Source organism: Zosterops lateralis (genome assembly GCF_965231275.1).
Source record: "Zosterops lateralis genome assembly, chromosome: 2".
Lineage (NCBI taxonomy): Eukaryota > Metazoa > Chordata > Aves > Passeriformes > Zosteropidae > Zosterops > Zosterops lateralis.
In genome coordinates this window covers 69,654,953-69,678,923 of record NC_139763.1, presented here as the reverse complement: position 1 = coordinate 69,678,923, position 23,971 = coordinate 69,654,953, and the positions used below count along the sequence as shown (strand labels likewise).

Sequence of the window (23,971 nt, the reverse complement as noted above, 5' to 3'; positions counted from 1 at the left end):
CTTAGAGCTGGTATGAAAAAAGGATCTGAAAGCTTTACATTAAGATCTTATTAAGGACTTTCAATCACGCCCATTCAAAAACGTCACCAGATTACAGGCCCAAGTGATGATCAGGAAACTGATGCTCTCATGTAACCAGAACAGAGGAAAAGTTCTGCTCAAGCAGATAAAAGATGTATCAGAGGGGCAGATATTTTAGCCAGACCAAAAGACAAGCCTGGACTGGATGCAGGCTTTCACACAAACCTGGCAGCAGATGGTTCTCTGTGAACAAGGAAGTACTTGGGAAAGCTGTAGCAAGGAGAGACAGCAAAGATGGGTACACAAACACAACTGAGCAAAGTACCAAGGACAGTGTGTTTTGAAACCTCTACAAGAAAGCCTGGAGTGAAAGAGTTTGAGCCATCTAAAGCAATAAAGACACTGCAGGAAAAAAAAAGAAAAAAAAAATTACTGTATCCCTGAGAGACAGACTTCCTCAAATCCACTATAACCTCAAGGACATAATTTATTGCCGACAGTGAGATATATGCACGCATCTCATTTAGAGGTTAGTAACAGGTGCATTATTTAATGAATATTGGACACAGATATAAGATGTGGTTGAAGATGACATTTCTCTCAAGGATTTACAGGCACTAGAGTGGGCACAGAAGTTGGAACAAGAAGTTTTATGCCTTTTTGAGTTGTTCCTAGCAGGACAAAAACAATTGCAAATTACACCAAATAAAACTGCAATTCTACCTTCAGGAAAGTAATACGGTGCTTGTATTAACACAACAGAAGACAATGTCTGAAGTATATATTAAGATGTTTCAAGGAAGTGATTAATACATACACAGCCTTCCAGGACCTAAAAGCCAGAGATTAAAAAAAAAAAAAAAAAAAAACAAAAAAAAAAAAAAACCAAAACACAAACCTTACAAAAAAATTTAAAGAGGCTCCAGAAGAAGCAAATACATATGGAACACAACATAAAAAGACAGCAGCCCTATCAAGGTGGGTTTTGAGAAATAAAATATGGCAAACCATCTGGATACAAGAGGGAGGTATTCCAGATTCAATCTTAATGTAACTCAGTTAAACGTAACCCTCTCTTCCATTTCTGTAATTGTGTTCTTTACATCATTTATGCTTTCTATTTGAAATATTATAAATATAGTAGGGGGGTTAGACTTTATCTAAACGTACCTTTAAGTAAAAATAATTTCAAAGTAAACCTGAACATTAAGAATGTGAAGCAAGCTCATGAATGAGCCAAAAAAATTCACATAGATGAACGAAAAGTAAAAACAAGAAAAAATTATGCCACCAGTATTCCTTCGTCCCATGCTGTAATTCAAAACCTTTCCTGTTCCATTTATGACCAGTCATTCTTTCATTCATTCTCTCACCCTTATAATTTAGTAAAAAGCCTGGCTTCAGCTTTTATACAACTTCCTTGCAGATACAAGGAGGCTGGTGCAAGGTCTCCCCAAAGCCAGCTTTTCTCCAGCCTGAAGAAGACTTGTTCCCCCAGCCTCTCCTCGCAGAAGTGCTCCACTCCCATGCTCTCTGCTGAACATGCTGCAGCTGATGGAAAGCTGATGGCTCCTCTTTCAGTGCAGTACAGGAAACAATGTTCAAAGCTGGGCCACTATATCCTGATGCACTGTAACACTGAGTGCCAAGGAAAGGTGAACGCTCACTTCCCCTAACTCCCTGCTTTATGCTCCTCCTGGTATCACCCAGGTGTTTACAGCCTTCACTCCTGCCAAGACGCTCTGGCAGCTCGTGTCTGGCTGCCAGACAGTCAGTCCCCAGCATGGATCACCTCCAGAGGTTAGTCCACCCCGGGTGCAAGACATCTGCTCTTGCTGAATTTTCTGAATTTCCCACTGGTCCATTCTCTCAGCTGACTGGATCCCTCTGCATGGCAGCCCTGCAACTCAAGCAGGTCAACTGCACCTGCAGTTTGGTGTTCACAAGAGTTCACAAGGCAGGAGCATCTCCTCTTCCAGGTCACTGATAACAGAGATTAAATAATCTGCTCTAACAACAGAGCCCTGCGGGTCTGCTTGTACCCAACCTGCAGGATGGAAACCAACTACTTGGTACAACCTCTAAAGTTTAATGATCCAACCACGAGCTCCCTGTTTAACCAACTGGCCTATGGGCACCTTTCTTCATTTTCCCCATTCCTGAGGTGGACTATCTCTGGCTTAGAGGAACTGGAATCTGCAAAAAAGCCCTGATGAAGAAAGCTCAGATAAAGGAAGCTTCAGCAGGTTGGCAAGAGGCATGGCACAGTTTCCAGCTGGCACTGTAGGATGCTGCAGTCTACAGGATCTCCACCATTATCTAATTGAAAAAAAAAATCCTTCTGTTTCTTCTCCTACCATATGTCTGTCTAGAGAATACCTGAATTAACACAGTTTTCCCCACAACAGTATCAGGGATGTTAGGACTTTCAGGCCCAGCAGAAGTCCAGGAAAGAAAGGCAGGTCTTATCAGAATATTTTCAAATGTTGGTATATAAACCTACTTATAAATTATTCTCATTTTATTCACAATCCTCCCTTGGCACTGAGAATTAAATGTACATTTAATATACCAATCTTTGGATCTCTTTAGAAAGATAAACATATTGCAGGGAATAAATATCTGCTCAGAAAGTAATTTAGGATTTGAAGGTACTTTTGGTGCTTTTTTATGGTTTCTTCCTCTAACTACTACGACTATGAAAAGGTCATTTTTTAATTCATTAAAACAGCATGAACTTTTCTCTTCATGGCCCATATTTGAAGGGAGGAAAATAAAATCCCATAGTGTCATTCTCACTAAAATTAAGATATTCAAAAGCACCGCTTTCCTAGAATATAACACAAACCCTTTACAAAGCTTTATGCAGTGGTTCAGGCATTTTCTTAGGTCTTAATTTTATTTCCAGTATTGAAATTCTGACTTTGAGTGACAGGTGTGTATTTTTTTTCCCTATATCTGAAAGGATCAAAACAGTCACCAGGTATAAGCAGTCACTCACAAGCCCTTGATATGCAAATGCTATAAACATGCTTTTCTTCACTGAGTCACTGCCTCTTCACACCCGGTATTGGAAGGAGAGAGCAGCAGGGACACACATGAGCAGTGACAGAGTACAAAACACTACCCAGTACATGGTCACACCACCTAAAATACTGCACAACCTGCTGCAAGGATGGCACTGCTTGATAGCACTCAGATGAAGGTATTCTACATCTAATGTGACATTATCCTGAGGGGCACAGCTCCCAGTGGCCCTCCAGGATTAAACTGCTGTGTTTTATCCCTTCAGAAAATGAAAGGGCTTTTCAGAACTAAAGCCAGTGGAATAGGCACTGAAATGAAAAAGTTTGTTATGTACAAATAGCAAGGTACAGTGACAGCGTGGATGTTCAAGTGCAGCACAGGACAGTGAAACACACATCACATGTTTGACCAGACAGGGACAAGATCACTAACTGAGGCCTCTTTCTCAGCTGATAACAAATGCAAAGAGCAATATTCTGCTCCAGATCTCCCTCTTTTCCAGTAATTAGTACCAAATTCCACCAGGATGCATATTTCAGAGATGACGACTCTTGCAGTATCTGTTTTCAAAAATTTATGAAACACATGCAATAAAACATTTCAGAGAACAACTTAAAACACAATTTCCACATCTATCAATATCACTGACACCATTTAGATTAAATAAGGTATTTGCTGGTTCCTTTTCCCCCTTTTTCTGTTTGTTTCTTTTAGTAGCCTGAATGCTTAAAATAAAGTTTAAAACAAAACCAAAAGCAAGCAAGCAAACAAACAACCAAACAAAAAAAAACCCTCCAACACATTAAATGAAGTATATAAGTGAACAAAATACAGGTTACTATACATGCAAGGAACAAAAGGTTAACTTCTGACCCAGAAGATTCAACGGGAGAACATAACATTGTGCATACACTTTTAAAGCACTTTTACCTGTTTAAACCAGCAAAAAGAGAATAAACTTTTCCTTGTTTATTGTTTTTTGCCTGACAAAAATCTGATCAACTGCTCCTCTCCAAAGCTGCACACACACAACAGCCTGTTTAGCATTCGGAAGAATTCTTTTCTTTGTTTCTATTTAGCGATCTAGTTTCAATTGAATTGTCTTGCTATTTTTAAGTCCCTCTTAACCCAAAAAAAATAAATTTACTTTCCCTTTCCTACTTCCACTCAAGTAACTGAGAAGGCCTTTTTGGTTGGTATTTCAGGTAAGCTTGATTTTCAATACAAATCTATACAATCCCAAACATTTTATACTATTACTTCACTAATATAACTGATAGCTGAAGAGCTAAACAAAGAAAAAAACATTTTACAGGAATAAGTGAACACCTCCAATGCCTCTCACACACATGCACACTACAGTTTTATTAAAACTCATGTCCTCTCTCAGACCAATGGACTTCTATTGCTACAGATTCCTCACTGTTCCTCTGACTAACTTCCTCCCCACTCTCCCAACACAGAACCTGTTGGGAGATTAATGTCTGACAAATATGGCACCACGAATATGATAAGAGAGTGAGTAAATATTGAATTGAAAAGGTATTAAAGTGAAAGAACTATCTTTTCTGATGGAAAGAATTCCATCAGAACTCTACGATAGCAATAACTACCTAAAATGAAGACTATTTAGGTATTCATGTGCCTTTCACTATTAATATATTCAGTTCATGAGATTAAAAAAAATGAGAAGAGTGCTTCTGTTTTGCCTGACAAGCAACTAATCCTTTAAGCTATGTTCACTGCTATGATCCGACTTGGAGACTAGCATTGTCTCAGAACAGTGGTGGTTACATAAATGTAATCAGGCTTGGATCTCTAACATTCAGCTTGCTGGTCTTTTTACTACAAGTGTGTATTTTCTGTAACCTCTCATGAGGTAACACAGGCTATCCATAAAAGGGATGTCCCCACTCTCTCCTCTTTGCTGGAGTCAGATCTAATGATCTACTATCAATCACCAGATGAGTGGGTTTAAGCTGGACCTATGGAAAAGCTTTGGGGGAATTTCTGGTAGATTACTGTTCCTTCAAATCACTCACTGGTTAATTCCTCTTGGAGCAGTAGGACCTCTAACTAAACCCTAGTACAAGGATGTGGTGGAAATATGGCCAGTGGAGGGCAAGTATTACATGGTTAAGCATATACAGACATAATGACTAGATGGGGAAGTAGAGGGAGAAACAGAGCTTACAGCACAGTTATGCCTGCTGGTTCATGTGGAGATGTTCAAAACCCCCCTAGATGTGTTCCTGTACAACCTGCACTAGGTGACCCTGCTTTGGCTGAGGGGTTGGACTAGATATCTCCAGAGGTGCTTGGTTTGGCTGTTCACTTGCCAGGAACACAGATAAATGGACCATCTTGCAATCATCTTATATACTCTGGTTTTAGCTACAAAGCTGCCAGTGAGATTTTGAAGACAAGGGCTGGGGCAAAGGAGATTTTAAAAGCATAGATTTGAGGTCCTTGATCTTCCTAGAATAAGCCTCTGATGAGCCGGGCCAATAAAGTTAAGCCAAAGCAAACCACATACAAACAGCAGAGACTGGATGCAATTAATTCTCAAGTTCAGTTTATCCAACTCACATATGCATAAAAAAATCCCCCACGCTTTTCAAGCATTATGATACCATAGTTTGATTAGGCCAGATGTATTCCATACAACAGTGACTAATTCTTGTTTTCACTTCCCTTGCATATCTACACTTTGGAGAAACAGCAAAATGCTACTTCATCAAGCTGCACACGAACAGTGCTGCTGTTCTGGGAAGATCAAAAAAGAAGCTGGACAGGGCAAGAATATACAGGCTATTCATACACAACATTGAATTGAGAGGTTCCACGCTTTTAAGTGGTGCAAACATGTCTAGCCAACACTGATGAAGAATAAACAAACGAGGACTTCCTTCTTTCCCAGCACAGCAGTCTCATCCTGACTGAACAGAGCGAGCCAATGAAAGGAGCTTTGCCACTCTGAGTGATCAGACACGGCACACAATGTATTTCAGGGAAAGCCAAATCAGAAAATATAGTGCATTGCCTCAGGTCGTCTGCATTATTCTGCAATTTTAAAAAGGCAAAATTCCTGCGGAAGTCAGAAAATTAACTTCTAAAACTATATTTTAAAGCCAGCTCTAAATGACTGTCAGCAAGAAGTTTTTAATTCTAAATCATTTTCTACAATTAATTATTTCTTTTCCTGAATACAGGTTGTTTTGCTGCAAACTGAGCAGCAGAATAGAATGATTACCTGACCTGCAATAACCTTCTTTCCAGGCTTTTGTAAACACTGACTTCTTTCCTTGTCTCATCATCCCTTATATAAATTACAATCAAGTACACAAACAGCAAAACACTAAAATCTGCCAGGTCACCCTGACACCATTACAGAATAGATCTTTTTTATGGTGAAGACAACACACAAAACCAGAGAACAACTTCAGCAAACTCTAGTGGTCTAAATGACCATCCCAAGACGCTGCTGTAAAGGAAAACAAAGTCACAAAAAGCTGTATCATCTCACAGGGTCAGAACATGCGAGGAGAGCGCTCGCTCCGGATTAAGCGAAGGCCACGTGGGCTGGATGTCAATAGGATTAGAGCGGACTTTAGCTGTCCGAGCACAGACGCCACATGCCCCGCGCAGGGGTCGCGGTCTCCTCCTGCGGGGCAGCTCCAGACCGCGGTGGGAGAAGATGAAAGCACAAACCAGAGGAGTGCAACAGGGGAAAGGCTTCAAATACATTCCGCAGCCAGAGACTAAATATAAGGAAGTGTCAGACAAACTAGGGGAGTTTCAGATGAAAATAAAAAAGCTTTTTGTCAACTCACAGAAAGCCTACTGTGTTATTCTTAAATGCACGCCTCCATCCAGGCAACATTATAAAATGGACAGCTGGCTAAACCCATCCAGAAAAAAAAATAAGCTTCTGGTGTATTTAACAGATGGTGACACAGGTTATGAAATTAGTCTTTGCTTCAGTCTCCAAATATTATTTTTAACATAATTGAGATCTAATATTTAAACACCCTTAGAATAATTCTCAGGTGAAACAAAACTAAGCACCTACTGGAGTGCATGTGTGTATACAGATTATATCCTATTCCACATTTCTGTTATCTGAGGAAAAAAAAAAAAAAAAAAAAAAACACAACAACAACAAAAAAAACAAACAGTGCTCACAAAAGTGAGGAGTTTAGGGCAACTTTCTTGTACCTAAATATTATATTGCTTAAAAAAAAAATACAAACAATTAAAAATTTCCCCTCATTTATATAACTACCAAGTTGCCTGCATAGGTGTTCTGGAATGTAATGCCAGGCAATCACATGCAATTTTCACAGAAAAAAGAGTAATACTTTTGTTTTATATCACAGGATTTCAGAAGAAAAAACATATGTTTTTTATAAATAACAAAGATCATTCCCTTCTATTCCTTCATAAATCAAAGTCTTAACTTTTTCACATGGTAGAGGAAAAAAATGAAGGTATCCTTTCAAAAAGCATTGATTTAAATTAGGGTTTTTTTCTTAGACTTGCAAATAAATGTCTGCCAATCCCGTGAACCCAATCAGCAAATTTATTGCCACAGAAAACAAGCTGAGTTGGGGCTCAAGCTTAAGTAGCACAGCCCCACATTTCATCAATTTGAAAGGAGAGCAAAACACAGAATATAACTATTTAACTGCAATTCTTTATTTTAATGTTTAAAACCTCTATTTTTACATGTCTAAGTAATAAATTTGCTCATATTCAGTGACTTGACCATCCTTGAAAAAGAAATGTGAATATATACTAGGGGAGGTTTAGACTAAATTTCAGGAAAAAATTCTTCACTGAAAGGGTTGTCAAGACTGACACAGGCTGCCCAGAGAAGTGGTGGAGTCCTCATCCTTGGAGATATTTAAAAGATGTGTAGATGTGGTGCTTGGGGACATGGTTTAGTGGAGGCCTTGGCAGTGCTGGGTTAACAGCTGGACTTGACCTTACAGGTCTTTCTCAACTTAAAGTACTCCATGATTCTATAATTATCAGACTTCTAAAATTCAAACACCTATCACTACGGGTTGGGCAGTCAATTCTCCCCAGGGACAAATGTGCAAGATCCTTACTCCAGAGCCCACACCAATTACGTAGGCTGACCTCTCCAATATGTTACCTTGGGTGAAACACTCTCTTCACATTAAAATCAAACCCTAAACACTTAACAAAATATTGTGCACTTTCTATTAATAGACATGTAACTCCTAAACAAAATAATTTATTCATCATCAATCTTTGAAGAGAAGGAAATAAAATTAAACACAGACATACATGTGCAGAGATTTGGCAGTTTAACGTTTTCCAAAGCATGGAAATCCAGAACTATGTCACAGCTTTATCTTACAGATCATTTTCAGCTTACTTTGAACAATTAAAAAGTCACTTAAACAAATCTGCCTGCATTCAACAATTATGATACACTCATCCTCAAACAGAGGCTGTATGTGTAACAGCTCATATATCCACAAAAGAAGAGATAGACTTGAACAAATATATTTGTGGGCTGATAATTCTTTGCTCCTTTGTAATTTAAAATTAAAAAAAAAAAAAAAAAAAAAAAAAAAAAAAAAAAAAAAAAGAATCTGACTCTTCAGGTCAAGAATTATTTCCAGGGTCCTGATCTATCAATTCTTTGTCAATTTTTCATTGATCTCTTAGTAATAGAATCTGGCCCCACAAAAGAAGTCTGCTAGGAACAAAACTACAAAGTTTACTTTTGGCAAAGGAATGAAGACTGTATTTGTATATATATCTATTTGCACAGTTACCATGTAAAGATTCCTCTACATGAAGGTCCTCAAAACACAAAGAAGTGTATAAGCAAAATAACTTTCATGACAATCTATGCTGGAAATGTTTCATTTATGACGATTAGATTTCTACCTCAACTTAAAAAAGCAAACCATAACCAGTAACGACAAAAACACAACGAAAACCACCACACATACAAAACTCGTGTTTCAAAACTTAAATTCAGACAGAAGCACTAATATGAAACACACTAGAAAGGCTTCATGCAATCTGTAAATTAATCTTCAGCAGTGCACATGTATCAAAACCTGCCCTCCAAAATATAAATGGAAAACATATTCATCAAAATGTAAGTTGAAATTTACTTCAGTATCCAACTGGAGAAATTGCACTGAATTGCTAGGGCAATGATAACAAGCTTCTCTGCATTTATATCTTACATAATGCCAAAGAATCCTCATTATTTAATTATGTAAGCATAATTTTTCAACCCACTCATATTCATTTCTGCTCTGAGGATATGAAATATCTTGCAAACATTTCAGGCCAAATGTCAAGAGAGACCTGTCAAGCTTCAAGCAGTAAGCTTCTTTCTTTTAATCTAATACAAACCCCCGAAACCAATCCATATCTATCTTTGCAAGATTCCATTATAAAAAGTTCAGTTATTAAAACAACATGGCATTGGTAGAGGCAGTGTTCTTTCTCTCCTGCTCCACAAGTGTGATTACACATCTAAGCAAAAACACACCACATTTCTGCTGTGATTTTTAGAACAGACCATTCAAGTCCATTTTTTTACAACAGATTATGATGAGAATGGATAAGGATCTTTAAATTTTTTCAGAATTACCCCAGATTAAATAACGCAATTTTCATTTGATGATTTACAATATCTTTAAATGTATTGCAATAATGAGTATAAAATTCATTTTTCTTCTTTATAACAGGCCATGTGCAACAGATTAGATGGGATGACACTTAGCAAAGATCTGCAACCACACTGTACCTACTTCACCACCACAAGCAGCTGTACAGTATTTCCATACTGTTGTAATTAGGAGATGATCTGCTACACTCAAATGGCAGCTTCTTGTATTTTGAATCTCAGAAAATTTTCTTTCTTTTGCAGCGTTCACATCTGTAGATGTGAGAGTTTTCTGTAGGAAATAACAAAGCTGGCAGATCTGTGATTACCTGCAAATTGAACCACTTAATGATTTCGAAACACTACTTAATGAATTTAAGCTTGGAAACGCCAACCTACCAAAAAGCAGTATGAAAAGATTGGAAATGAGGTTTTACAAAGCCCCAACAGCTCAAAAAAATTACCTAAATATATACATCTAGTGCTGTTTCCAGGTGTTGTGAAATATTCCCTTTGTAGAGAGCAGCTGCATCTCCTGCAGGGCACGGGTCTCCTGCAGGGCTTGTGTCATTGCTTCCTGCCCTTTCTGGCCATCCTGGGAACGCTGGCATGTGCACACTGGCACTGGATGCCATGTTTAGGCAACGGAATCATGTGCTTGAAGCTTTATTGCTGTAAAGCCTGTATTTGGTAAGGTAAGATTTACTTTTGCCAAAAGGTGAGATAATGTTTACATGGACAGTTCTCAACAGTTTTTCCACCCAACAAAGTAACACACTGCTTTTCTGTCTCCACTCAGCAGCAATACTGAAAATACAAATAATTAAGTGATGGATTTGGTTATGTTTGTGTCTGAAAGGCAGAGGAACAGCAAGGGTGTTCTCCATCAGAAACCTGTTATCATCTGACACACTAAAAGCTTAATTAAATGGAATTTAATCAGCCCAAGTACAACCTATGCATGGTAAGAGAAATTCATTAAAATTCCTTGACTGTTTCTTGCAGCCCGTTGTGCCTGTACAGCAAATTACTGTCCATAAATAAGCCTGATGGCTTTGACACTGGTATGTTCTGTACCTTCATCACTACACGACTGTGTAATCAGGATTTGCCTTCCCCTTTTACTCCTTTCAGCTGCTACCACCACCCACCCTACAACTGCTACAGTACTCCAAATGCCTGCAGGGACAAGTGACTGCCATCTTATCCAGCCACCCAGCAAGAACTGCTCTGAAGCAATTCAAAAGACTTCTCTTCCCTATCCCAACGGCTCCAAAGACACTCTGAGGGGTGAGCCAATACAGCTTCCAACAGAGCACCACAAAACAACTGCTGGCTCTATCCAAAAGTTAAACACAGGACAAAAATACAAGACTACTGTATTTTTGGATTTTGAAGAAGTGATTTTTGCATAGAAAATTTTAAATTGTTACAACAAAGAGCTATGGGTCTTCCTAAAAACTGGATCCCATTTTCTGGAACATGTTACAATCTGATATTATAAGAAAACTACGATGTGATACAAAACACAGCAGAAAACTCTCTGTTCATTCAAGTATAATTCTCCATCTTCCATTTCCTGCAAGACAACGCCTAGTCGAAGAAAAGAAAAAACAACTTCAAAACTGTACTGACAGAGGCACTAACTACACCAATTTTCTCTCCCTCTGGTGTTCATTTCTATATGCTAAGAATTACAAAATAAAACAAGAAGCTTTTTTTTTTTTCTTTCCTGAAGAGAACAATAAAGGGGAACAAAATCACCTCCAAACCACAAGTTCATTATAAATAAAATTCATAACCTAGGACACTTATTTAAGCATCACAGTCAGGACAGACATGCAGGAGCAGAATCCAGTATGAAAGGCAGCAAACTATTTACCTACATTCTGCCTTATCTGGCACTACTCAGCACACTGAATTATTCACTTTGGTGCTTGTCTGTTGGTTGTGGGCTTTTTTAAAGCTGACTTTGAAATTTACCAAGCAGCACATTTGGAGATAAAGGCACTGACTGATAATCATTCTGTGCTCTACGCTTAGGGCAAGCTGTCATTCCTACATTTCATTTCCTGAAAAAAATTAATACAGAATTTAAAGGAGATAATTTAAGAATAAAACTAAATCCTCATGTCCTTGAACACTGGGAACTACTATGGACTTTTTTCTTCTCCTGAGATTGTTCCAGATTTAAACTGAGGGAATGCTATTTAAAAAGTAGGAACATGAAAATTGACAGATATATTAAGTCAATATTTGACAATCAAGAGCTCAAAATTACTGCTTTATCGAAAGATCAACAAAAACACATCAACAAAGCCACGTGATTCTCAAAGAGTAAGAGTGGAAAGAAATATTAACATAACCCTAAAACCCAGCTTCCCCATATGCACTAGCCTCAAAACTTGCTTTTTACAACTCATTAACAAATAGTTACAACCTTTCTCCAAATGTTCTTGGGAGCATTTCTCAATGTATAAATATTTTACTGTACTTTGCCTGATTTTAATTAACTTGCTGTCCACAAGTCTTTCGAAATAAACCCTTCACATCAGCACAGAGCACGCTGGCTTAACTGAAATGCTGGTAAAGTTCTGCTCTGAACAACCGAGACTGACAGGCACAGAAGGTGCACCAGAGCAGAGCTGGCTTGAGAAATTTCAACAGAATTTGACTAGAATATGAAATGTCATTTAAAAAAACAAACCACAAAAAAAACCACAAGGAAGTCTTGATTGACTGAATTTTGTTTGACTCACTCCATTCAAACTCCAGTTCAAGATTTTATTCCCTGTGACTCTGCCGCAGAGTTATCTAGCATAAGAGTATATTTGAATGGAACTATATTTCCACAACATCCACTATTTTTATATATATAACAACCTTCTTCTCAAAAATAGATGGATTTTTATTACTTGTTAAGAAGACTAGCATCACAGGAAGGCTGAAGATTAAGATATATCTTCCAAGAAAAGTTTAAACAGTGCAGGAAGATGAGACACTGATCCAGTCTCTGAACAACAAGGAGGTGCTGAATAAAGGGAGGGGCAAAACACATGGTTCTGGAAGAAGAGACAATTATGCATTTACACCACAGGATGGATTAATATTGTTGAACAATCAGATATTTCAGACCAGTTGTACTGCATTTAACAAGTCAAGGGAGTTCCCCCAGTGTGGGGGACGTGGTACACACACCACACTCACAGCAGCAGAACATATAAGGTACAATTGAAAGCCACAAAATCTGTACTGAAGGACAATCTCAGCTTAAAAAAATGCCAGGCTCTTTGTAGAGAGATATTTCAGTCTTCATAGTTAATTTAGGGACAGTTACAGCTGCGCTTCTGGAGTCCACCCCCACCAAAAGTTCACCCTTAAAAACTTTCCACTCCTTACTCCTGCAGTGGAGTGCAAGGAGCACATATGCTGGGATCATCAAGTGCCTGCATGAGAATGCTGGAACAAGAGTATTGTGCAGCTGCACTGCAGCTCTCCATAGGAATTTCCCTGGCTATCCCTTGAACCACCTTCTCCATTCCTAGTGAGAAGAAACAATGCAAAAGTGACCCTCTCCAAACTAAAACAATTTTGAAAATACCTGCTGCCACTTTCACCAGAGCCCTCATCACAACCTCACTCACAGTTTACAAAGCATTTCCACCCACTACAATGGCTATTTTGAATCCTGAAATAATTTTAAACATATGTAATTTTAAAAAAATATATGCCCCTTTGCAGACTTATATGAAATCCTGATTTTTCCAGAAATATACTGGCCAGATGCAGTAAGCAGACAGAAATCAAACACGGTTGCAGTTTCTCATTATTAAGAGCTCCTAGCTATCTTGCCATTAGTTATGAAAATGAGATCCTCAAAACAAAGTCAAATATTTCAGTAACAAACTCTTGTCTTGGCACCAGACTCTACCTATTGCACTCAAAGACCTCAGTCTTATGTCTAGAACACTAGAAATACCCACTAGCATAATCTTTTTTTTTGAGATAAAAGCTTCCCCTCCTACTTTCCTGAGATTGAAATGAACTTGCATAGAGCTGACCTTTCATAAAACACTTGACATATCTTTAAATTATACAGGTGGTCTCTAAAACACCTTTTCTTGGAAATCCACAGCATGAAGAATACACATTACAGCGCTTTTTGGTACAAAATCTTTGAATATTCATGTCAAACATTACTCCACTTATGTGCTGTAATATGGGCAGTGGAAGTTACTAATTTTGTGTTGGATTTCATGTTAACATCATTACCACCAAATCATATGGACTTAGCAAATGTGGATTTATTCCCCACATGTAAAATATATTAATAAAGCTTTCTCTAAGTTTGGGGTTTATTGCCAAAAATATACCTATACAAGTATGCAAAGTATAAATCACTAAAACTCTCAAGTCCAGTAGAGTTTGTTTGCATCACAGACCAATAACCTGGATTCAGAAGTCAGTGCTAAGCTTCCATTGTCACACCACACAACTGTTATGATGCACAGATTAAAAATAAATTCACAGGCAAAATGACATAAATATTCACATATAATTTGCCCTAAGTAATGAGCTGTGCATCAAGTACAACCACCAAGCACTATCCCAAGAATTAACTTTATTTTGATGTTACTGCCCATACATATAAGAATTCCATAAATAAAAGAAAATACTGCAACCAAGTATTCCAGACTTTCGAAGCACACAAAGGCTTCTAGTTACTCTTGTACAGCATATAAAAGGTAAGCATGCCTTAAAAAAACTTGTGTAATATTTAATCTTCAAAGAAATACTGAAAAGAAATGCTATTTTAGAACTATTTTATAGCAATGTAATTTATAGTACGTTTTCTGAGACTTACTAGTATATGCCACATATATTCACATCCAGATTGGCACTAATCTACTTTTAAGAAGAGAATCCTGAATTTACAACCTCAGCTACATGAAAGATTTTTGACTAGCACTGCACTTCACTATTTTATCACTATTCCATTATTTCTCTATATTAAAAACATATGTCAGATTCTGGGGACAGATTAGGTAGTACCCTTACCATCTAGAGCATACATTAAGTATCAGAAACAGATTATGGTGATGTGGGCCTCTGTCAAACCGCGGAGCATTACAACCTCACAACTTTGCTGAGGAGAGACCAACCAATGCTACAGTGTATGGCTGTGAAGTATTGCTCTTTTTGAGATGAAATACACTGCTCTTTTCAGTCTCAAAGAAGAACACATATAGCTTCCTCCTGTTTATTTTGAAATTGGTATCCCACTTTTATCAAGTGCTGGTGATAATTTCTTTTGCAACATGAAACAGTTAATATTGCATAATGGAGACCACAGAGGAGCTAACAGAAGAACCCGGGACTACCTCTAAAACAAAATAAAATAAAATAAATAAAAAATAAGCCATCTAAACTGTCTATAGAATCACAGACTAAAATCCAGACCCTCAGCTGCAGCTAAAAAGCAGCCCAGGATAAGACCACCTTTGTTCCTCAGCAGTGGTCCAAGCCTTTGACACAAATCAGACCAGTCCTGAGAGAGACCGAAACCATCACAGCAAGCAGACACCAACACAAACACTTCCAATTTGTATCTCTTGTGTGAACATCAAGAATCATTTTGGCACCACCATACCACTAAGGCACAGATTCCTTGTTAGGTAGTAGCAAAACAAACCTACTAAACTCCTAGACAGAATCTCTGGTTTTACTTGGCTAATTTCTATGGGACACATAAAACTCAAGGAGTTTCTTGCTTGCTTCTGTCTCCATAACAACAATGTCATGGAATAAAATCTCAGCTAAACTCTGCCACAAGCTTCCATTTAACTCTAAACTGAATCTCCCAAATAATTTTAAGTAAGCAGCCAAACCAAAACAAACCCACAAACGTAATCCTGTCACTGGGAAGCTATTTTCAAATTTCTTTACATAAAGTAAGAAAAAAACCCCTCCAAGACGCTGATGGCAGTGTCGGAGTTGTACAATCTGCCAAATCTTCATTTCACACAAAGTTTCTATCTGAGGAAAATGTACACTATTTTTTTAATCACATTTTACCAGACATGCAGAGCCTTACTACAAATTGAGAGCAGGCCTTCACTGTGGATGGTTTACAAGCAGCAATAAATTTATCCTCTGTCACAGAGCTAAACACAATCCCAGTTAGTGACCACAAAATGCACCAAATTTCCACAAATATATAGGAGCTGTCAGCTGCAGCATTTAAGTATTTGTGCAGGACTATATTTTTCAGGCTTAGCAAACCTACAAATAATGAAGGTCTTACCTTTTTCTTTAAGTATTGCACTCAAAACCAAACAGATCTCCTAAATAATTTATCTACATTGTTAGAAAGCTTTTATAGCAACTTTTCTCCCACATCAAATTTCTTTTCAGATACTGAAGTGCACAGTGCTATATGCAGAACCTCAACTGGTATCTCAGCAATCGTCCTTTTACCAACTCTTGCAAAGTCTTGATTATTCATGGGTTTTTACCTCAGCCCTTCCTTACAATCAGTGTTTTCACCACTTAGTAGTACATCTGTGACTTTGTATTTGTCTGGAAGTATACAAATGAAAAATCTTTCAGTCATTGTTTTAAGATGTTCTGCAACATATGTCCAACTGAAGCTGTCAAAAATGAAAGACTGGCCTTCTAGAAGAAATTACAGAATAATTTTTAACAATAACTGAATTCCAAAAGATAAATCTCTGAATTATGTGAAAACTGGTGAAGAGCCGGGGTCTTGAAGTTTAGATTTTATATTAGCATGAAATTAAATTAAATGAAATTAAAATTTTTCATTGAGATGCTGCTCATTTTCCAATGCTTCTAAAATGAAAACAACACACTCAGTCATGGTCCTTTAATAATTACAATGAGCTAAAGTTTACCCATGCAAAATTGTGTCAGGAAGGGCTTGCTACTTTAGTAGGCTCAATTAATTGCTGTAAAAACAGATTTAATGTGAAAAGAATACTGATCAGCAGCAATGTCTTTCACAATACTCAGAATAAGAGATAACCAACCTAGTGGATTCAATGCTGTACTTGGAAGAGACCAAAAAGAATCTGAATTATCTCTTTTACATAAAACCACAAGAATGAGAACTCACAATGCAGATCCACATTTCTGGATTCCTACAAGCTGGTGTAGCACTCACAGCTGAGTCAGAACCAAGGTCTCCGTTCTGCTCACTATTGTTACATAAGCAGATATAGAGACATCTCCAAAGTTTACATTCTGAGCTTTACTGAGTAACAAAGCTCACTGACCAGAAGTATAAAATAAATAAATCCCACTGACTACAAATACTATGACCACGGCTTTCAACATTGACCAACGTTAAACCTAGGAGGAACTCTCAACTGAAAAAAGTAGTAAAGCCTGCCTCTGGTAATTTTTTTTATAGCATCATGAAAGTATTTCTTACAAAGACTGCTGCAAGGACCACACTGAGACAGCCTAAGTTCCTACTGCAGCCTTAACCCAAACCAAGGAAGCGAGATTTTGATCAAATGATCAAAAGTTTAGGTTTAGATATGCACACAGCAGTCACAAGCTCCATGGTGAAACACCAACTACAGATACCTGACAATGTCCCTGACTGACCTGTCCAGTTATCAGGTGTCTGCTAACTTTTTAACATGCAGAATTGAGCATTCCTGCTGCAGATATGATCATTTTCCTACACTCACATATACTCAGCATTTGTTTTTTGCCTCTCAGTCCTGCTGGAACCTGCCAGCAGCTACTTTCCAGCATTCCCAGCACAGGAGGAGTTAAATCTCCTCCAGTATACATCCCCTCCAGTATTTTATGAAGTTAGACAACAAAAGCAGAAAGGAAACAGTTCAGGTAATGACAACAACAAGGGTGTGTGGCGGGGAGGAAGAACAGTTCATATCATCAGTCTAATTTCCATCTGAAATACAGAGCTGCACCACAGCCCCGAGTAAGGATCAATCCACAGGTTACAGCTGCTCATCCCCAAAGAAAATGAGATGAAGGTCATACAAACATTGTTTCAGAACACGGCAGATGTGTTAGTATTTTACAGAATTTCTGCTACAGTGCCATACCCAAAGACGTCAGTTGTTGCTAAAATGTTTCTTTTTGGTTGTTAGATACTTAGAGACTGTGAAACAAAAAAAAAGGTGAGTGGGGGAAATGATAAATACAAATCAATTTGGAGTGTACCCAAATATATACACACTGATGATGAGCTTTAGTAAGTTTATCCCTGGCCACTGTTTCAGATAACTGAGAAAGAAGTTCTTCACTTCATTACAAGAAGCACTGCAATATGCTACAAGGGCTCAACTGGCTTATGTATTGGCTCAATATATAAGGAGTCAGAAAGAAGCTTCTCCAAGTTCTTCTTTCTAACACAGATCCCACCTCCAATTCCTTCTCCAAGAGGAAAAAAACAAATTCAAAACAAACACTGAGATTGGCAAAAGATAGGCTACTAATTAATATTACAATCATCTAACAATTGTGGAAAAAAAAAAAAAAGGAAGGAAAAAATATCCATACGGAAAAACTCAATTAGCTATTTTCATCACAGAATGTAATAAATTAGAACTTAGCATGTGGAGGATACGAAAGTACAGAGAAATAATCCTACTTCTATTGCTACAAAAACATTAGGAACGAGCTTAAGACTATTATGCAGAGAGGCTACTAGGAATACAATAATTTTCAAAACCACAAAAACGATCTACCTACTGATCTGAAGGCAAATGCACAAGCAGTTAAATCAGAAGAACAGAGATGCAGGACTTCTCACATTTTGTTCTGATACATTAAAATGCTATAGTGAACAAATTATTTTTTATGTTCCAAGTGTATTATACTGCTACTGCACCTATTATTCTTAAATGAAGTAATTTTTTAGACTGAATGATGGTCAACAAAACACAGCTGCCATACAACCAACTATTCCTTTTAGCCTCTCGTATCTGAATTATTCAGATACTATTCTTGGATACCAAAATTCCCTTACTGATGTAGCATCAGTTTCTGTCCATCCTTTTCCACTGTTAGCCTCCATTAATATGTATTAAAAAGGAACTCCCTATATATGTTCAACTATTCATCAACATTCTATATTAAATTTCCTAAAAAAGAAGATGCTCCTATCCATTTCCACTAAAGATGCTGACTCTAACATGGAGTGAATTGAGCAGGGTCTCTATTTGTTATTCTTCTTCCACCTACTGTCCCCTTTTAACATTGACCACATAAAACCATTTTAGACCATATACTACTCCATGCTCTTCTATGTCTGCAAATGTCTTGCACCAAACATTCCATTTTCTTAAAAATTATCTCTCTCAAACCACCTACATCTTTTAAGTATAGCATATGGTTTGAAGAGCTGTGCACATTAATATTAAAACCTTTAATTGTTTGGTAGATTCCAACATTTTGCTGTTTACTCAACGCAGAAAAAGCCAACAAATCAACAATAAAAACCGCACCATGAGCCAAAAGCATCACCCTCTGTTACTGCTCAGACAGAAAAAGAACTGGATCTCCTAGAGGGCATGCAAAGAACTGCCCAGAAAGAAAGTGCTGGCAGAGCCTTTTCATACCGACATAAAACACACTGACTACAGGAAACGGTGGATACTGTTAATACTTTTTTAGTCATGCAGGCAGCTTTCTGTGGTCTCCTAAAACCCCTGAAGAACTCTAACTATAAGAAGTACCACAGGAACACAGAATATGGACAGGAAGCTTCCCAGATTCTGATGATAACTCCACTAAAATAAAGGGAATTCAATTGAGTAAGAACTTCTTGACTGAGCATAAGTTTTTCATATCTTGCTTTAAAATTGTCAACTAGAACATTTCAACAAATATCAAACCATTTTCATTCGGTCCAAAAGACAGTGTGATTAATTTTACAAGTCCATAAACCACTGCATGTCTATTTATCATTACAAAAGAACTACAACTTGCAAATAGCCCTGCTGTTATTCACAGTCAAACCCTAACTGCTACCAAATGGTAAAACTGATAAATTACCTGATTAAATTACTGAACATAATCAGAGGTGCCCTGCTGCCACTACAGTCACTTGTGCTTATGTGAAAAATGAAGCAAAATCAGGCTCTAGATATGCAGTTTTGTCTTCAAGAAGTGCCCTAGACACATCTAATCCTAATAAAGTTAATGAAACTACTCAGGTAGAGAGGTCAGTATTAGCAGGTTTCATTCCAGGAGTGGAAGTTTAAGCCTTAAGTAGCACACATTGCTAAGGAATAATGCACCACAAACTTACAACACCCAGAATGTGGTGTGTCACTATCCAATTTATTAGTGGAATGCAAATGATAAAGTACTGTGTTAATTATTTAAGAAGTGATGTTGAAATGGTTAGCTGGTTAAAACTGCTGTAGCTCTGGAAAGAAGCCAACTCAATGCCAGAAAACAGGAGACTGGGTCAAATTATGTCTACATAGAAATATGAAGCTTCCTGGAAATCAGATAATTTACTATGAATTTATGTATAGCAGATCATTCCCAAAGGTGGGACAGGAAGAAAAATTAACACATTTTTAAGAAGCAGCAATTATAAAATTATTATTATTATGAGCAAGTTAGTTCGTGAATCTGACATAAACAGTTTCAAACATTATTATTATTATAGTTATGTAATTCATAGCAGATTTACTAAGTATAATGGAGTCTTCATAAAATGACACTCCATCACACTGCTGCCAGCTCCTACAGAAATGGGAAATCAATTTTTCGCAAATGCAAATTACACAGTGGGTGGGTAAGAGAAATGCAAACTGCAAAATCCTACACTAAATAAAAACATATATAAACATGGTGACAGCCTGGTAAGGGCTCCTCTTCAAATAGCTAAGGAATGGCAATCCCATTTTCCTTCCTGAACAAACTCCTTTCCAATATGGAGGATGGTGACAAAAGGAGACCAAAAATGAGTTTTCAAGCCATCTTTTAATAAAGTAATATTTATCAGTCGTAATTAGTAACTGGAATATCCACAGCACACTTCAAACTTTCAGAGGGAAACTGCATCAAATAATACAGAAACTAAGAGAAAAATGATCCCATGACAGGCCTGAAAACATCTATTTATTTAGTTAAATTCTACCGACATTGGTAACATCTTCATTCAAATGTTTTTGCAATGACTCAGTATTTAAACATCACTATATATAACAAGCTTCTTCCTGATTTGAATAAACAGAGCAGCACTAGGCCCAGCTATCCCCAGCGGTGGTATTCTCATTACACTGTAACAACAGAAGGAAACAGTTTTCATAGAAAAAAATGGATTTTGCCTATCCTAAAATCCGTGCCCTCGGTAGAAAACGTCAAGAGTTACAAGCCCAGGGGCGGCACCGGGACTCCCAGGCAGGCCCAGGAGGAGCGCGGGGGTGGCAGCTCAGCCCAGGGTGACAGGGAGGAGGACTGTGTCTCATGTCACAGTCAAGGGACTCCTCCAGGCAACTTAAAAAGCAGCACGGAGAGATTTGCACCTAATCCTCCACGGCCCGGGCAAGGATTTCTGTGATATAACACAGACAGCCACGTGCAGGAGAGAACGGGGGTTCAAAAGGCTCCAACAGTCAGAGACAGAGAAAGAGACACTAAAAAGAAATACGTGAAAACTGATAGCTGAGGAGCTCATTGCCTCTGAGTTTAAATCCTTTCATCGCTCTTTTTGTCCAGGGGAGGGAAAACTAATTTAGAGTATTTGAGAAAGATAGGGGAAAGAAAAAACCTGTAAGCTTCTAACTTGCTGTTTGATCATCCTCTGCATCTTACTGCTTCTGCTTTTTTTGGTCAAAATTCACTCACTGCCAGTGCTGTACAAAAGCTGTGAAGGAAATACAGAAAGCAAGCAACTAAACCGATACCATTGTTTCAACAGCCCAGTTGCCACACACATCCCAATTAACTGTACATCAGTGACTTAAACAAGGGCTACTCGGTTTTATAATTCTTACTACCGGAGCAATGTTTTACCCTCAAAACGGAACTTCATCCTGAAATTTAAAAAGAAAAATAAAAAAAAAAAAATTACAGACAAGTCCTCTGCTTTTGGGGAGAAAAAAAAAAGTACCTTTAAATCTGAACAGCCGTGTGGAGATACAGCTGAAAATATTCTGCTATAAGAATACAGAACATACCAAACGGCAGCTACAAGTTCGTGGGTGTTTTTTCCAATTAAGTGACTTATGAAAATATATCCTGATTTATGGAAATACAAACAAATGGAGAAAGTCGTGCTGAACGGAAGATTACCGAGCAGACCCGATTCACCCTACCTCCTCATACCTTCCTGTTTTAATGTACCGAGCCGGGTATTCAATACAAGCTGAAGTACAGTCCGCCATAAGAAGTACTAGGAGTGCCCTTGAAAAATGTCCAGATTGCAGCTAGTGCACAAAGGACCTCGCCATGAAAATAAAGCGCATGAAAATTTCTCTCTCGCTCTTGAGCCGGCAGCAAGTGAAGAGAATAACTTCCCACCGACATCGGAAGACAGCGTTGGCAAGACACAAACCAAGTTTAAGAGGTTTAGAAAGAAAGAAAGGGGGGGAAAATGTAAGCAAGAAAGAAATGGGTCGAGCAATTCATCCCGAATGCTTTGCTCCGTGTTTATCGCCCCCCAAAAAACACTCGACGGAGGCGAGGAGCAGCAGCGCTACAGGAGCCGAGCGTGAGCACCCAGGTAGTGCCTGCCGTAGGTGAGGGAGTCCGGCATCCCCCTGCCCCCGCTGCACGGGAGGCGACGCTGCAGATCTCCCACTCCACCGCCAAAAAGCGAAGCAGAACCAGCATCTGGGGCGGGAGGGGGAAGGTAATTAACTGGGAACTTTATGTTCCTTAAATATGCAACCAAGACCTTTTTTTTCTTCCCACGCCCCTCTTCTTTCTATGTTTTCTGTCAAAACCAGGCTGAAATAAACGTTATTCTATAATAAAACTATTAAATAAACAGTACGACACTCACCATATCAGCTGGAACGCTGCTGGACATTTTGATGTTACCCTAAATGGCTTAAAATCAACTTAAAAAAAAAAAAAAAGAAAAAGAAAAAAAAGGCAGCAGCACCAAGAGCAGCCCTCCGGAGATCTTCAAGATGCAAAAGCGGTGTCAGTGTCGGAGGCAGCAGCTCCCAGGTCCCCTACGCCAAAGAGGTGCCCGACGAGCAGTGGGGAAGGCGGCCGGCTGAGGAGCAGGAATATCCAGGGGCAGCGGTGCCGGGCTGGACCGGAGGAGCCGGCGGGAGACCAGAGATGGCAGCAGATCCCTGTCAGCGGCGGCGGCAGCGGTGCCAGGTAGACCGGGCGGCTGGACTACACCGCCACATGAGCTGCGTGCGGGCTTTTTCCCCCCTTCTCGCCCTCTGCCTCCTCTCCCAGCCTCGACAAATGACGACGGGATGAATCACAGGGGATAATAGTGCGTCCAAGTCACCTCCTCAGCCGGCGCAGGCGACCCGGGCGCGCAGGCAGGACCCGGTGCTGCCCCGGGCGGCGGGCGGGAGGCGCAGGGCCGGGGTGGGCCCGGGGCCGCTGGGGAGGACGCGGGGCTGCGGCCCCCCCTGGGCGGTGTGCGGCACCAGCAGCGCCCGGCGGGGACGCGGCCCGGGGCGGGAAGGGAGGGAGGGCGCTGGAGGGGAGAGCCCTCCCCCGCGGCGCTCGGAGGGGGCCGGGGGGCGTTCGACGACCGCCGCCTCCCGCAGCCTCAGCTCTCCGCTCGCATCGCCGCCGCCGCCTCCTCAGCCCGCCCTCCCTCCCTCCCCCGCCTCGTCCGCCGGCGGCTCCGGCCGCCCCCCGAGAGCCGCGCTGCGAGCCGGAGGTGCCGCTCCTTCAGCGCGATCCTCGCCCGCAGCCGCCCCCTGTCATCTTCGGCTCAAGCCAACATGGCGCCCGCCGAGCCGGGCCGAGCGGAGCCGAGCGGAGCCGAGCGCGGGGACGCGGCAGGGGAGACGCGGACCCTCCGCCGCCGCCTCCGCCACCCCCGCCGCGTCACGCGCCGCCGCCCCGCGCGGCACCATGGGGCTTGTAGGCGGCCGGGCCCGAGCGCGCCGGGGCGGGGCCACCGCCCGCCCGCTGAGGGCCCCCAGCCCGGGCCGGGCCGTCATGGGTGCCGCTCGGCCCCGCCGTGTTCCCGCAGCGCTCCCGCAGCCTGCTTCCCGCTTCCCCCGCGGCTGCAGAGACACGGCGGGCGCCTCATGAATC

At 39.9% G+C, this 23,971-nt stretch overlaps 1 protein-coding gene across 1 annotated transcript in view; it reads right to left on the bottom strand.

Moving 5' to 3' along the window:
- Positions 1-23,240, bottom strand: part of UBL3 (ubiquitin like 3) — a 55,635-nt gene extending 32,395 nt beyond the window's left edge. Inside the window, exon 1 of the mRNA XM_083854966.1 lies at positions 22,737-23,240. Within this exon, the coding sequence (XP_083711092.1) occupies positions 22,737-22,763 (27 nt within the window). The 5' untranslated portion in view covers positions 22,764-23,240. The remainder of the gene's footprint in view (positions 1-22,736) is intronic.
- Positions 23,241-23,971: the final 731 nt, after the last annotated feature.